The sequence below is a fragment of the Protopterus annectens genome, chromosome 3.part0 (assembly GCF_019279795.1).
Source record: "Protopterus annectens isolate FY-2018-M chromosome 3.part0, PAN1.0, whole genome shotgun sequence".
Lineage (NCBI taxonomy): Eukaryota > Metazoa > Chordata > Ceratodontiformes > Protopteridae > Protopterus > Protopterus annectens.
The window spans coordinates 1,112,663,446-1,112,679,228 of NC_056731.1; the positions used below are offsets into that span (position 1 = coordinate 1,112,663,446).

Here is a 15,783-nt window from a genome sequence, read left to right on the forward strand (position 1 = left end):
TTTGTTCTGACATTCACAGTTTGTTCCTTAGATATCAAGGCATTCTAGCAGCTTTACTTTTACAAAGATCTTTAGATAATCTTTCTACTAGCCATCTGTATCCTGCACTCTGTCTGAACATTGGGTCTCATAATAGCCTCACTACTAATGGTGTCATATAGAAAATACAACATTATGGTATTACAGTGGCCATCAAGATTCAGTGATCCAAGGATTCTGACCCCATGAATGTATTAATCAAGATCTCTGTATCATGCAAAAGATATCTCTGTTGTTCTGTATATATATCTGTATGGATTACTTCAAAGTATCAAAAGACCACTTACTCAAATCCCAAATCATCGAGACAAAATTAGTGAAACCACATTTCCGCAAACCATTACACCAGCAAAAATGTTCAATGGCAAAGGAACCACTTAGCCACCAGGACAACATATACATAACAAAACAAGTAAAACCCACCAAAGTGGGGAACTTCACTCCCACACCCCTCTAACTAAATATACCAACTCCAAGACTGCATTATAGTGGGGAAAAGGGCAAACTTCCCCATGGTGGTCAAGTGGCTCCTTTCCCTGTGAACGTTTTTGATGGTTTAATGGTTTGTAGACATGTGGTTTCGCTATGCTCATCTCAATGATTTGGGATTCGATTAAGTGGTCTTTCGATACTTTGAAGTTGACCCATTTATATTTATGTGTATATATACATATAGTATATATCTGTTGGCAAACTCAACCAATCTCTTAGTAGTCAAACCATTCATGTTTGGTGTTTCTCTCTTAAATTCTATTTTTGATTTTTGCCTTTTCTAAATATGTCATAGATCAAGACTTTAAGCCATTGGCTAACCTTAAGATTTTTGGGCCTCTCTCTGTGTCGTTTTTATTCTTTGGCCTCCAGTTCAGGATTAAGTTCCACTTCATATATTACCCTCCTTTACTTCAAGCAGTTTCTTATAGAATTTAAATTCTTGTAGAGTATGCTTTTTTGGACACTGTGATCTCAGCTATAAAGATTTCTTACTAAGAAACCGCATTCAGGACCCTTCCTTAAAGAAGTGTTTCATTGCAACAATATTTAAAATCATTCAGTTAGTTCATTTTCCATTTTTGTTTTTATTTTGAAGTACTCTGTTGAAAGAGAGTGCATTACACCTTGAAATGCAAATACATTTCAGGTATAATGTTGACAAAAAGATTTTCTTTTTGTCAAGGTCTGGAATGTGGAGACAAGACAAATTAATAATCTCTTTCCAGGTGGCCTTCTAACTGCTGTATCTTATTTTATTAAACATACAATAAAACTTTACAAAGCCTATGAAAAGCACAAATTTTAGAAGTTGTCTTTAGACCTATCTTCAGAAATGTCTCTGTTGACTTTTACAGCTGATACTATGCAACCTCTGAACACCGTTGCAAAGCATTATACATTGGATATGAACTCTATGGCCTCTAGATCATTTTTTAAACAAATCAGACAGAGTTAACTGAAGAAAACATCCAGGAGGACTGAGCTGTGGACTCTCCTGTTTTCTCTTGCAGCTGAAATGCTGAAGTGTTGGATCAGTAACTAAAGCCATGGAGGAAGTACCTTACCCATTACTTCTGCTCACCAGTGTATTATGAGGTTTGTATGGGGCTTGGCAGGAAGGAAATTCTGCAAACAGTCCAAATGTTTGTGGCATCAGTTCTATCTGCTCTTGCAGCCAGAGCTCTAGGTACAAATTCAGAGTTATGGTAAGTACTCATAAGTTTTCTGTATGGCATATACACTTGACATAATTTAACACCCATGCTGTGGGTTGCCAATCCACTCTTCTGGGCAGGTGTCTAATACTACAGTATATAGAAGACAATTTACTTTTCTTGTGCTTCTCAACATCTATACTGGAGGAAAGGACAGGGCTGAGTCACAGACTCAGACTCTTTGAAATGGGAAACTATTTCAAGCAAAACTCCAGGGTCAGAAGGAATAATCATCTGCTCATCTTAACTGTTGCACTTTGGGAAAATAAACCTCTTCCCTTAGCATCTTCATCTATAGAACATTGTGCTGCTTCCTCACCTTGAAAGGTATAAAATAGTTTCCAATAACTGAGGCAGGTCAGGATGCAACCCCCCCACACACACACACACACAAAAGCATTGCAAGATAGCTACAGAAGAAATCTCTTGGTCATATAAGTTGCTTGCTTATGTGAGAGTCTTGTATAATACTTAACACCATGTGCTAAGAGTGTCTTCAAGCAAGCATGACCTTCACCAGTGGTGTTTCAACCTCTGACTAACACTCCTTTTCATTCAGAGTTCATAGTCAAATCATGGCTGATGACAAAGGGGGATCTTGAATGCAGACAAGCTGGGGCAATCTCATGTCAGAATGCACTCTTACTGTATATAATAACAAACCTCACTTGACTATGTGAAAAGAGACATGGTCGATTTCTCTGAGTATGTGTCCCAGGCAGGTACGTCCCTAGCCTTGAGCAGCATACTACCATCTCCTGGAATGATGCCACGGTATAAACAAAAAAATGATTGATTTCAATAACTGTCTTGCCATTCCAAGGGGATCCAGTTCCTGTCTGCCTAGGAAGCAATGGTTGACAAGCCTCGCTACTTTGCCAGAGATAGTTTGTACCTGGCGCCCCTAGGCTTATGCCTGCTGGCAAAAGCTTTTGCCTCCCCCATAGTGCCTTTTTAGGCAAGGTCTCGAAAACAACATTACAAACATGAAATTAACCATTCAGAACACAATAAGGGTCATGCTGCCAAATGTTAGGAGCTTAAACCAAAAACTTCACTCCCTGGAAGCACTTCAGTCACTAGAAGATCGATGTCTGTACAGTCACAGAAACCTGGTTTAAATAGTAGAGAGAGAAGTGAGCAAACGCTTACAGAAAACCCAAGAAATGCTGCAAATATGTTTTCAAAGAATGGTGCTCTCCTCCTTGGCTACTACTGTTAAAATTCTTGTTAAGACGCTTCTCCTTGTTTCTTCTTTAAAATAACTTTTATTAAAATGATTTAAAACAAAAAACAAAATAAAAGCCACAACCTAACCATTTGAAAGTTAGCGTTGTAATGCAAAAAAGAGAGATGAGTGCTTTTGGTTTATCAAACTTCTTCAGATCTGCTTAACATTTGCAGCTACTTCTATTTATATTCATGCTGCTGACTTAGAGTCATCCCCCACAACCAATGGGAGTCTCTATGCTAATTCTTGGTGTACTTGTAATCCAATCCGATGTTCTGGTTCTTATTTCTTGGAAGAAATTGCATTCTTCCATGCAAATAAGTTTTAATAAATCTACCAATGTTTATTCATTCCTTTCTCTCACCTAATTTGCTATTCTTTTTCTTTTGCTCCAATGGCTTGTGTGTATCCTGTTGCAAGATGCTGGCTCCAGCCTTTTTATGTCATGTTCTTATTTGCCTTTTGTAAAAACTAATCACTCTCCCTGCATAGCATTTTTCATGTATTTCACCTATATATTGGAGGTGTCTGTCTGCCTATAACAGAGCTACAACCTCTTCTCTTTCACAAGTTGTCTTCATTAGGTAAACCACAAGTACAGTGGCTTTCTCCTTTGTTTTAAAACATAGGATCAAACACTTTCTTGTAAATGCTCTTACTTCCATGTCATCAGGTCTCTTTCAAAAGGATAGCGCTTACTTAACTACATAAATGCACTTGCTAACTCACATCATAAATCACAAACTTTTTTTATTTTGTGTCTTGCTTCTTAATATCAAGTCTCTTTCTGACTAAGAGCGCTTGCTTATATTCGAAGATCTACTGCTGATTCCTGTTATTCTATCCGAGTTTTACTTTATGCAGAGCTCTTTACTCAGTCTTATTAAGAAGCTATCCTAATTGTTTTTTAATGTTATGTAATCCATTGGTTGAAAAATTACACTTCTTCTCCTTTTTCTCCCATACTAATTCCAAACTCTCTACTAATTCAATGCCTTTTCTTCATTTGCTGACAAATTTCCACTAACAAATGTCTTTGTCTGCTGCTTTTCAGGTGTGAGGAACATTTCTGCAGTTTGTTCTAAGTAGTGGGGATATTTGTGGCATTTCCATATTTGGGCTTGTATTTGGGCCTGGTGTTTGTGGAGGCTGTGTGTCTGAGCACATGTTCAGGGACATCTTGGTTTGGCCGAGGCCATCAGGTATTTCAGTGGGAGAGAATTGTTTGGGGTCGTTGGCTGACTGGGGTCACCTGGACTGCAGCTTGGACTAGGCACCTCATTGGTTCTTTTGAAATTTCTTTCTTAAAAACTGTCTCAGGTTTCAACTTTCTGTTACCTAAGAAGTTCATTTGTGAGTGTTCTGTAATTTCACACTGAGCTTGGTCGAGGGAGGGACACTGAGGAAGCTCGGAGCTGTGGTATATAACATTAAGTATCCTGTTTTTTGTTTATTTTGTTCTTTATTTCTTTGTTATTTATAGCACTTTGTGTACTGTGTATTTTTTTAGCTAGTTTCACTGTGTGTGAGGTATTAACTGGAAATTGTCCACTTTTATTAAGCATCTGTTGGGTTGTTTGTTTGTAATAACTTGTTGCAGTTAAACTCTTTTTTTCTAGAGGCTCCTTTAGCTGTTTAAAACTTTCATTTAAAGGCTCACTGCTGCTTTTCAGGTGTGAGAAACATTTCTGCAGTTTGTTTCCCAACCTCCCTCCCTGTTGGTATGGTGTTTTTGTGGTTGGTGGCTTTGCAGTTGCCCGCCCCCGGTGTGGATTTGGTCTGGGACCCTCCTCCCAGTCTGGTGTCATTACCTCATTCTGTCCAGTATGGGGAGAGCATTTGAGAAGGCCAATCAGCTTAGTTTCTGTTACTCCTTTCTCTCTTTCCACTTAAAAAAATAAATAAATAAATAAAATGTATCTGCTTTTACTGTATTTGTGTTTCTTCCTACTTTATTTTGCTTTTGCGCCATCTTAAAAGTACTCAATTGTATTTATTACTGCTTGGTGTAACTCATTCTAAGCCTTTTAGTTTAAGCACTTGGGCTTCAGATCAGTTGTTTTACATTAAGAAGGTTTGTGGCCTGCACTGTGGTGGCAGGACAGGTAGCTTACATCCTTCTAAGTTGGGAACTGCTGATTGAGGGCTCAGTGTCTGTTATTCTAAAAGTGTATCAGTTCTGGTTTAAGCACTTGGGCTTCAGGCCAGTTATTTTACATTAAGAAGGTTCGTGGTCTGCACTCTTGTGGGAGGAGAGGCTGGACTCTGCCCTTCTGAGCTGGGAATTTCTGGTTAAAGGCTTACAGTGCCTGCATATTTGAACTGCTTCTTACTGAAATTGGTACACCTTGTTTGCTGTAGCACAGACTAGATCCAGGCCTGCTGAATCTAGCTTTGTTTGTATGCTTGTTGTTTGTTTGCTTATTTCCCTGAAATGCTAATTTCACCTAAAACGCGGCTTTTCAGTGCTTCTGTGGATCCCTAGTGATATCTGCATTGCTTACTGTACTTATTTCCTTGTTTTACTTGAAAGAAAGTTACTGTTTGTCGTTTTTGCATTTAAGTTACCTGTAACACATTGCATTTAAATTACTTGGCACTTGCTCACTAAGTCAGCACTAAAAAATTAAAAGCACTACACCCTCACAAACTCCCCTTGAGTACCTTGTTCCCCATTGGCCCTTTTTTTCAATTATAAAGGAATTCCCAATACTATTCTAGCATGTCCAAAGGTCAGTTGTCAATCTCCTCTCCGGTCCAGCTGGTGAATCTGGGAATCTTGAGGCAATTTTACAACTGCCTCGTGTACACAGACAACCCTCTCCTCCTCCCAACAAATTCCAACACATGTGAGAGATGCAACCATATAGCCAAACTGGAGGCTAAGCTCTCTCAACTCAGTACTGGCGTAACCAGTCAGGAGGAGAAGGAAACCACACTCACTACAATTCCAGTCTCACATAGACCTACCACGACAGCAAACCAAACACATAAACACACAAAAGTAAAAATCTGCCTAAGCAGCAGAGACCTCCAAAGCAGACACCCAAGCAACCGCTACCCCAAAACAAAACACGTGCAACACATAGCTCACAAAGCCAGTGTGCTGAACAGTCACAGCCCTTAAGGCTAAACAACACACCTGATACACTTGTAATAGGTGACTCTATTGTCAGGCACACTGACGTCCCGCTCACCAGGCTGAACAAGGAGAAGGTCACGGTGAGCTGCCTGTCAGGCGCTAGGATCCGCCACATAACACAAGCACTCAGGTCACTCCAAGGCAAGTACAAATATGACTCAGTCATTGTCCATGCTGGTGTGAATGACCTGAGACATACCTCCCTGGACTACATGAAAAGAGACATAGAGACATAGAGGAGCTCTCTGAGCATGTAGCCCAGGCCGGTATGACCCTGACCTTGAGTAGCATCTTACCCGCACCAAGAATGATGCCACAATGTGAAGACAAGATGATCAATTTCAACAATTGGCTTAAGTATTGGTGTCATTGAAAGGGGATCCAATGCCTGTCAGCCTGGGATGACATGCTCGACAAGCCACGATGCTTCGCTAGGGATGGCTTGCACCTGTCATCCCTGGGCTTTCGGATATTGGCAAAGGCTCTTGCTACCCCCATAGTGCCTTTTTTAGGCAAGGCTCAAAAGACAAACCCACCTCCATAGGTATCACAAGGGATAAGAAACTAAGAGTAATGCTTCTCAACGCCAGAAGTCTAAACCTCAAGATGCATGCACTCAAAACTCTCCTTAGCATGGAGAACATCGATATCTGTGCAGTAACAGAAACCTGGTTCAAGGCTCCCGAGAGCACCCCAGCACTACCAGGTTATACCTCATACCATGCTTTTCGACCCCAAAACTTGGACCAAACCACAAAAGGAGGGGGAGTATCAATATTCGTCAAAGGTACCCACACCTCCAGGTTGGTGGCACAGCACGAAGCATCAGAGACTATCCATGTGCAACTAACAGTGGGTAAAACTGCCTTCCAGTTTATAGCCTGCTACAGACCACCCTCCCAAACCCAGGAACCCCACTCGGCCTTCCTGAGAACACTGGAAAATATGAAGGTCTCTCCAAACACCATTATATTGGGCGACTTCAACTACCCAAACATAGACTGGGAGCATTACTCTAGCTCCAATACCCTAGCCCAAAGGTTCCTAGAATTTATAAACTCAAATGCTATGGAACAACTTGTTACCACTCCCACAACAGGGAAAACATACTGGACCTGATCATCACCAACATGGGGACTCTATGCTCCAGACCAGAAGTGTATCCCTCACTGGTAAGATCAGACCATAAACTAATCTCACTGGATATTCACATCCCGACCCCACCCCCTGCCCAGAAAACCACAGTGAAAAACTTCTCTAAAGCAAATTTCACACTCCTCAAAACCGAGGTGGAATCCTTCAAAGTCCCCAGGCCTGTGGAAAATACGGCCCAGACTGCAGAATCCTTTATAAATGCATTCTATGAACACCTTCAGGAATGCATGGATCTTACAATTCCAATTAAAACCAAGACCCAATCTTCCAAAGGCAGACGTCCTGTCTGGTGGACCCCAGCCATAAACAAACTTTACAATAGAAGGAGGAAGCTACTACATGATAGAGCAAAATCCCAAAAAGGGAAGGCATCTCTGATCAGTATTAGCAAAAAACTACGGGCACTCATAAAATCGTCTAAGGCCAGCTTCGAGAGAAAAATTGCACAGGACAGTAAGGATAATCACAAGGCTTTCTTTAGTTATGTTAGGAACCTGGGTGGGAATTCCCAGATATGCTCAGAATTAGTCCAAAATGACAAAAAATACACCGAACCCACAGACATTGCCAACATCCTAGCTGACAGGTTCAGCGCAAACTCCCCCCCCCCACCAAAAGGGCAAATATCTATCCCAGCAGAGTGCTTCCCCCCTGACAACTCAGATGCTCAGGTAAGAGCTGCCCTCTCCAAAGCAAAAAACACAGCATCAATGGGACCAGACGGTGTCCCGGGCTGCATCCTACATGAACTCCAAGAAGAGCTAAACCCAAACATAAAACTACTGTTCAGTCTCAGCCTTACTACAGGATTTGTACCCAAAGAGTGACGTACAGCAACAGTGGTCCCTCTCCACAAAGGTGGTGCCTCAATAGATCCTGGAATCTCTCGCCCCATAAGCCTGACTAGCTTGGTCTGCAAAGCTATGGAAAAGATCATCATGGACCTCATAAATAAAGATATTGGGGACCTACAGACACTGGATCCTACCCAGTTTGGCTTTGTTAAAGGCAGATCCTGCCTCTTAAACCTGGTCGATTTCTTTGAAACAGTCACCAAGACCATTGACCAGGGGAAGGTGGTCCACACAGCCTACCTGGACCTCGCAAAAGCCTTCAATACAATACCCCACTCAGGCATTATAGATAAGCTCACCAGCTTAAATATAAACCCCTATGTCACTAGATGGGTTGCAAACTGGCTCAAGGACAGAACCCACATGGTTAGAATTGCTGGAGCCATGTCAGACTCCAAACCAGTTACAAGTGGTGTCCCACAAGGCTCAGTCCTGGGTCCTCTCTTGTTCGGTATATATTTCTCAGAGGTACAGGCCAACACGGAAGGACTGTGGCTGACCAAGTTCGCAGATGACTGCAAACTGGGTGCCATAATCGACTCTCCAGCCGACACAAGCATCTTCCAAAAGGGCCTCATAGAAACAGACAACTGGTGCCAGAGCCATGGCCTCAAGCTAAACACCAAAACGTGTATAGTCATCCCCATTGGCAAAAATGAAGTGCCCACAAATTACCACATAGGTGGTAATCCATTAAGTACAGAAGAAGTAATTAGGGACCTGGGGACTCAAGTTGATAGCAATCTCTCATTTGACAACCACGTGGCCAAAATTGTTAGAAGAACATTTTATATAGCCCACCTAATCATGAAGGGATTCACATCTAGATCAGGGGAGGTTATCGTGCCTCTTTACTCATCCCTCATCAGGCCCATAATTGAGTACAATGCCCCTTTTGGGATGTACCTTACCAGACACCTGCAGTAACTGGAAAGACCCCAAAAGTACCTCACCAAGAGGATCAAAGGGCTCAAACAGATGCTATATGCTTCCCAGTTAAAGAAACTCCAGCTCTACTCAGTTGCATATCGCCTGCTCAGAGGCGTTCTGTGCCTGACGTATAAAGCCATGTCCAACCCGGAATTAATGGACATGCTGCACCTCAGAAAATCCATATTCCATCGAGCTACGTGCTCGAGAGACTTGAACCTCAGCACTGAAATAAATAGGACATGCTGGAGGGACAGATTCATAACCCAGAGGCTCCCTTCACTCTGGAATAAAATCCCAATCCAGGTTAGGCAGAGTCCCTCATTGACTCTCTTCAAGAGGAATCTTGATGAGTGGATGGGAGATCATAGGTTTACCCCGGGTATCATTTCTGTGTCACTGTTAGACAGAGGCACAGTATACTAACCTCAAAAAAGGGCATAGCAAAATTATTATAAAATGGGTGGTGAAAGCCAAACACACTCTGGCTAGGCTTATAAAAGCCCTAGGGCAGATAGCCTAGTATGAACCTATGAACCTAATAGACAGTTAACCAGAGCCAACATGTTATACAGAATGTGTCACCTGTCTGTAGTCTAGAATTGACAGTTAACCAGTGCCAGCATGTTATAGAGAATGTATCACTATCTGTAAACTAGAACAGTCAGTTAAGCATTGCAAATGTATTATACAGAATGTGTCACTATTCATAGACTAGAACAGACAGGTAACTAGTGCCAACATGTTATACAGAATGTGTCCCTGTTGGTAGACTAGAAAAGACAGTTAACCAGTGCCAACATTTTATAGGGAATGCGTCACTATCAATAAACTAGAACAGACAGCTAACCAACGTCAACATATTATACAGAATCTGTCTATGTCTGTAGATTAGTATGGGTAGTTATCTGATACAGGTTGCTGATGAGATCTTTACTAAAAGAAAGGTTCAATTCTTACCAATTTTGTTTTTTACGGATTTTCAAAACCATCAGTTAAGAAGGAATATTTTATTAACTCTTTACTTTATATATGTCATTAGACCTTTTTAATATTAAGTAGGTCATTTTGAACAACTAGAACATTATTAGGAGAATTTTTTTCTGTACTGGGCGATCGACCATTTTTTACTTACAATAGTGGCGACAATCACAAACATCTTTCACAAGGGGACAGAGAAAAGATGGTTTACCTTCTACAGATAAGGCATTAGGTACTTATATTTGTGGAATTTGTTGATAGTGTAAATGCAGAAATAAAGGGCCATTTGTGTTTTATCTCTCTACAACAAAACTATAGTCATGCTTGTTATTGTAACTCTAACATTATTGGATGGTGCAGTGGTTGTATTGTCATCTCACAGTAAGAAGTTCTCTGGTTTAATTCTCAGCTGGAGTGCCTTCTGTGTAGAGTCTGCATGTCCTCCCTGCATCTGTGTGTGTTTCCTCTGGGTGCTCCGGTTTCCTCCCATGTTACAAAGACATGCATCTGGAGCATTTCTCCCCAGGCCTCTGCTGAAAATTGGCTTTGTTCCAAGTCGGACTTTCCCAGTAAACAAATGTTAAATAAAATGTTTTCTGATGAAAAGGGAAATGGTTAAAAGTAGATAAGAATTATGGAATTATTTAATGTACTTATTAGGTTCATATGTATATTTCCACACATTTTGTATTCATTTCAGTTAATCATATGATTAGTCATCTGAGTTTTTAAAGCTATATAAACTAAAATTTCATCTTTTCTTCTATTCTGAAGAAGTCTGGATATTTGTTATATGAAAGAGCTATGTAAATTCTCTGCATTATTGCCTGCAAGTGATGTTTTTTTTTCTGGGTTTTTTTTTCTGGTGTTATACCTATCCTAGGAAACTGAAGAAAAAGGACGCTGTCTGTAGACTGGAAAAGACAGTTTACCAGTACTAACATATTACAGAGAATGTGTGACAGAGAAGTTGTCAGCTTTTAGACTAAAAGAAACAGTTAACATGTGCCTACATATTATTCAAAACATCATTGTAGACTAGAATAGATGGTAAACTAGTGCCAACATGAAAGAGAATATGTCATTGTCTGTAGACTAGAATAGATGGTTAACCAGTGCCAGCATGTTAAAGGGAATGTGCCATTTTCTGTTGAATAGAATAGATGGTTAACAAGTGCCAACATTTTAAAGAGAATGTTTCATTGTCTCTAGAATACAATAGATGGTTTACCAGTGCCGACATGTTAAAGAGAATGTGCCATTGTCTGTAGACTACAATAGATGCTTAACTAGTGCGAGCTAACTAAAGAGAACTTGTCATTATCAGCTATGACATAATTTTAAAATTGGCTTGAGGCTTTAATACATTGTCAGTGAACTTTTCTGGCAGATAATCATCCTTGAGTTGACATTCCTCATTTATTATGAAGAGAAAAGAGGCTTCTACCTTCATGCATTTTAAGCTAAAAGTGGTATTGATACATGACATTTAGTTTTATGTTAGCAATTTCAAAATGTAAGCATTATTTGATTTCATCTGTGAGATACTCTTCCCTGCCTCCTAATAAATATGGGAAAGTTTTGCAACACTTCAGCTGTGAAGGAGTTCCATATCTATACCTTTGAATTTTGTGTATCACTGAAGACATCAGTTATTTTTATACATATAATAAATAACTACTAAAAAGGACATTATGCATAATCTATTAATGATCTTATTAAAAATATTCATGCCATCCAAGAATAACAACTTACAAAACATTTGCCCTGGAGCACTCTGAAATATGCAAAAAGAGGGTGAATGTGATCATCTGTTAAACTCTTCAGCCTCTTATATTCATGGCTGCATTCAGTAAATAAAACTGAAACCACTGAGTCACAGAATTCAAAAATAGACACACAACCGTAATTGCTGGACTACTCATTGTATAAAATATCTGGTCATTTTGTAAATTACTAAAGATTTGTTTGAGTTTGCAATGTATCAAAAAGATATGAAGATAAGGAGATTAGACAATAAGTCATAGGATGCAATCTGCTAAGTTAAAATTCATATAACCTAAGAAAAGCAGAAACAGTACTCAGTTACTAGATATATTACTTAAGTAGTGACACAACAAATCACATTGGAGTATTGTATTTTATGCAACACATAATTTGAATATCACTGTCTTATCTAAAACATTGAGGACTATGTTCAGTTTTCTGATATTAAGAGTGAAGCTCAAGAGAGGAGTCTTAGCATCCATATCAAGATCACATAACTTCCCAGTTTAAGTTCGGAAAGACCCAATTATAATTCTCTGTAGTCCATGGAACTTTAAATGCTCTCAAGCACTACAAAAGTTAGAAAAAAATGTAACCATGATGGTAAGTAGTGTACAGCTTGAAAGTCTGTAACTCACTAACACTGCCTCACAGACAGCAGCCACCCAAGAATGATATTGAGAAGCCTGTAAACACTTCAAACTGACTTTTAAAAAGTCCAGATGAAGGATTTGAATTTGTTTATCTGCTCTCCCTCTCCCTTCTGATGAGGCTATTGAGCATTGCTAAGAGTGAAATTAGTGCTTAACAGTTCTAAGGGGGAGATGCTTAACAGGAATGTAACTGCAAAACTCCATGCACTACATGCTTATTGTTAGTTCTTGATTTTGCAAGGAGAGAAAAAAACAATGCAACAAGAAGTGGTCTGAGTCCCAGTCAGCAATACTGCACTGCTGATTGTCAACTTTGTATTGATACTCTTCACTGACAGCCAAAGTTCACATTCACCGCATTTAAAAAATCAAATAATACAGTGGAAAACTGTACCTTACCAGACGCATGCAACAACAGGATGTACCAACAGCATCAGAGCTACTAGAACCAAGAATTTAAACTTTAATTGCGATTTACATAAGACATGTTGGAGAGACAGGTATTTACCTCAAAAAATTCCCATTATCTGTAATAGGCTTCTCATCCATGTGAAACAGAGTCCTTTCATAACACTATTCAAGCAAAACCTGGACTAGTATTCAAGCATAACCTGGACTAGTGGATGGGAAACTAGAAATTCACCCCTGGTCTGACACCCATGTCTCTGAAGGACAGAGGCAGTGATTAAATCATGCCCTAACTTATGTATAATTTAAAATAACCTCAAAGGCAAAATAGTCATGGGATACATTTGGGTTGCATTGTTAGGCTTATAAAGAATTCAGTGGTCATTAGCCTCATATATAACGATGAACCGATGAACCTGTTAACAAGTATGATTCACAGACTTTGAGTACTATCCAGATTTCATTAAAAATGTTATTTTAAATGAAATGTCATGCCTTATGAGGATCAAGTAATAAAAAAGTTACTTACAGCTTTTGTGACAGAATGAAAGCGATCATAACTGATAAGCACAACAGTATAAACTGACGCCACAGAATTTGTGCAGCTGATTGTTAGCCAAAGTTTACAAATGTCTTTTCCAAATGCCCATCTTCCTGTCAACACATAGGGTACATACAAAGGAACTAAAAGTATGCCTAGAGAAATAAAACATAAATAAACACTGTAATTAGCAGAATAAATTAACAAAAGAGCATTTTAGAGACAGCAATGAATATCTTACACAGCTTGTCTATTAATCTGAGATTGAAGTGATGTTACAAATGAACATTATTTCCTATTGGGGAGACCTATAGTAAAAAAGGAAGTGTTACAAAGGATGGATTGAAAGTCTTCTAGCATTATTTGATAGAGAATAGAATCAGAAAACCAAACTATCAAATTTTATTGAATAATTCGGATTTGTGAAATAGTTCCCACACCACAGAATGAGTGTATAATGAAACAAATTAAAACATATGCTATTTCATAGTTGTAGTGACACATGCTGGTTTATATTCTGAACAAGATATCTCCATACAACAATGCCTATAAGCACTTGTCCATTGGAATCATGTCTCACAACATTGTGGTTCTGTGGTAATACCTACTCAGCATACATCTTATCCTACATTATTGCTTACTAAGGAAATGGTCTTTGGAAAAATAACCATCAGGTTATCTAAAATAAGATAGACAATATGCTGGTAAAACTATACATATCACTTTCTTAGGAGGTGAGAAAAGAAACCAGCAAAAGCAAATCTTTAGTCACAATCAGAAAACAATATCCAAAATTTCGAAACATAATACTTACCATTTAATCCATAGGAGTTAGTAAGGCTTGGCATGATGGGGAAGCATTAACTCCACTGGTTTCCACATCTTAGTGTAGTTGAGTTATTCAGAGGCCATTTTTACCACTTCTTTCTGGTAAATATGGTTGTAGCATGCATAGTGGTTGCACTGGTAAAACTGCATGCTAATGTGGATGTCTGTTGGAGCTGCTAATGCAGATAAGCCATGTGCCATTGCCTGGAAATGGCACTATCAGCAGACTAATGTGGTTGTGCAATTTAATGAATTGATTTACTGAGTTCCTCCATGTGGGACTAGTCACAGCTCATACCATGACAACAGGTAGGTATCACACAGCCATGTGTGTGTGTGTGTGTGTGTGTGTGTGTGTGTGTGTGTGTGTGTGTGTGTGTGTGTGTGTGTGTGTGTGTGCATGCACAATGCATGAGCTGGTGAGAAGAACATTAGTGCAGTTAGGTCTGATAGTCCAGTGTTTGATTCAGATTCTTATTAACTAACTAATAATGAAATGATTTTTCTGTGGCTTTACCTCATTGATTAATATGAGATTCTCAACGTGTTATTGACCAAAGCACAACATCTAATTAGTGCTGGCTATGAGAATCTCTTTGAATCCGAGGAAGTGAGTCAACATCAACTGAAGCAGTCAGTTCTGCATTCATAAACAAAGAGTTAAAAAAGACTACATTATAAACTGTTAACTGAGGAACACCAGCATTTGCATAGGTAAGAGTGGAACTCAATCCAGAAAGTGCAACAACCCCAAGCAATCATTCCATAATACAGTTTATCTAGTATGGATTTAAGTTATCATTTTGAAAGAATCTCATAAAATTTTATGTGATAATATATCAAAGCTGTTTTCCAAATCCAAGTGTATAGCTACAATAGACATCCCAAAATCAACCACATTTGTGACATAATCATGACATTCAATTAAATTAGTCAGAGTAGCTGTTCCAGAAATGCAACCATGTTGATACAAATCAAACTTAATTTGTGCTACCATATCCTTAACAATAGGATCTACTAAACACCATTCAAAACACTTTCCTAATGTCGATGTTAAACTAATAGGTTGAAAATTATTCCTGTCTGCAGTGCTTCCTATCTTATATATAGTTGTTACTAATGAAAATTTCCATGTGTTAGATACCATAGCAGTCCTTAACAAAGAGTTGAATATATCTGTAAGTTGATTTGGAAGTTTATCCCTTATACCTTTTTATTATTATTGATGGTATACAATCAGGACCAGCAGATGTTTTAATTTGCAGCTTACCTAGTGATTTTTAATGCTTTCTAATGGAATGTCAGGGCATATAACACCCACCAAACACTTATCTTGTCAAACGTCATACTGCTTCCTCTTTCAGAATTTACTATTTCAGTGAAATGCTCATGAAATACATTTGCTCTAACTAATGGGTTTATAATAAAGTGCATGGTTGGGTTAAGTGTCTTCCTAAATGAATTTATAATCATAATAATTTGTTTATTATCAGAAGTGGCTAACAATTTCAAAATCAAATTTTCGTAATCATATTTTAGTCTTTA

General features: G+C 39.0%; 1 protein-coding gene across 1 annotated transcript in view; it reads right to left on the minus strand.

The window, feature by feature from the left end:
• The window catches only part of LOC122796988 (histamine H3 receptor-like), a 219,477-nt gene that overhangs the window by 11,879 nt on the left and 191,815 nt on the right, over nt 1-15,783 (minus strand). The window contains exon 2 of the mRNA XM_044065760.1: nt 13,399-13,565. Within this exon, the coding sequence (XP_043921695.1) occupies nt 13,399-13,565 (167 nt within the window). The remainder of the gene's footprint in view (nt 1-13,398; nt 13,566-15,783) is intronic.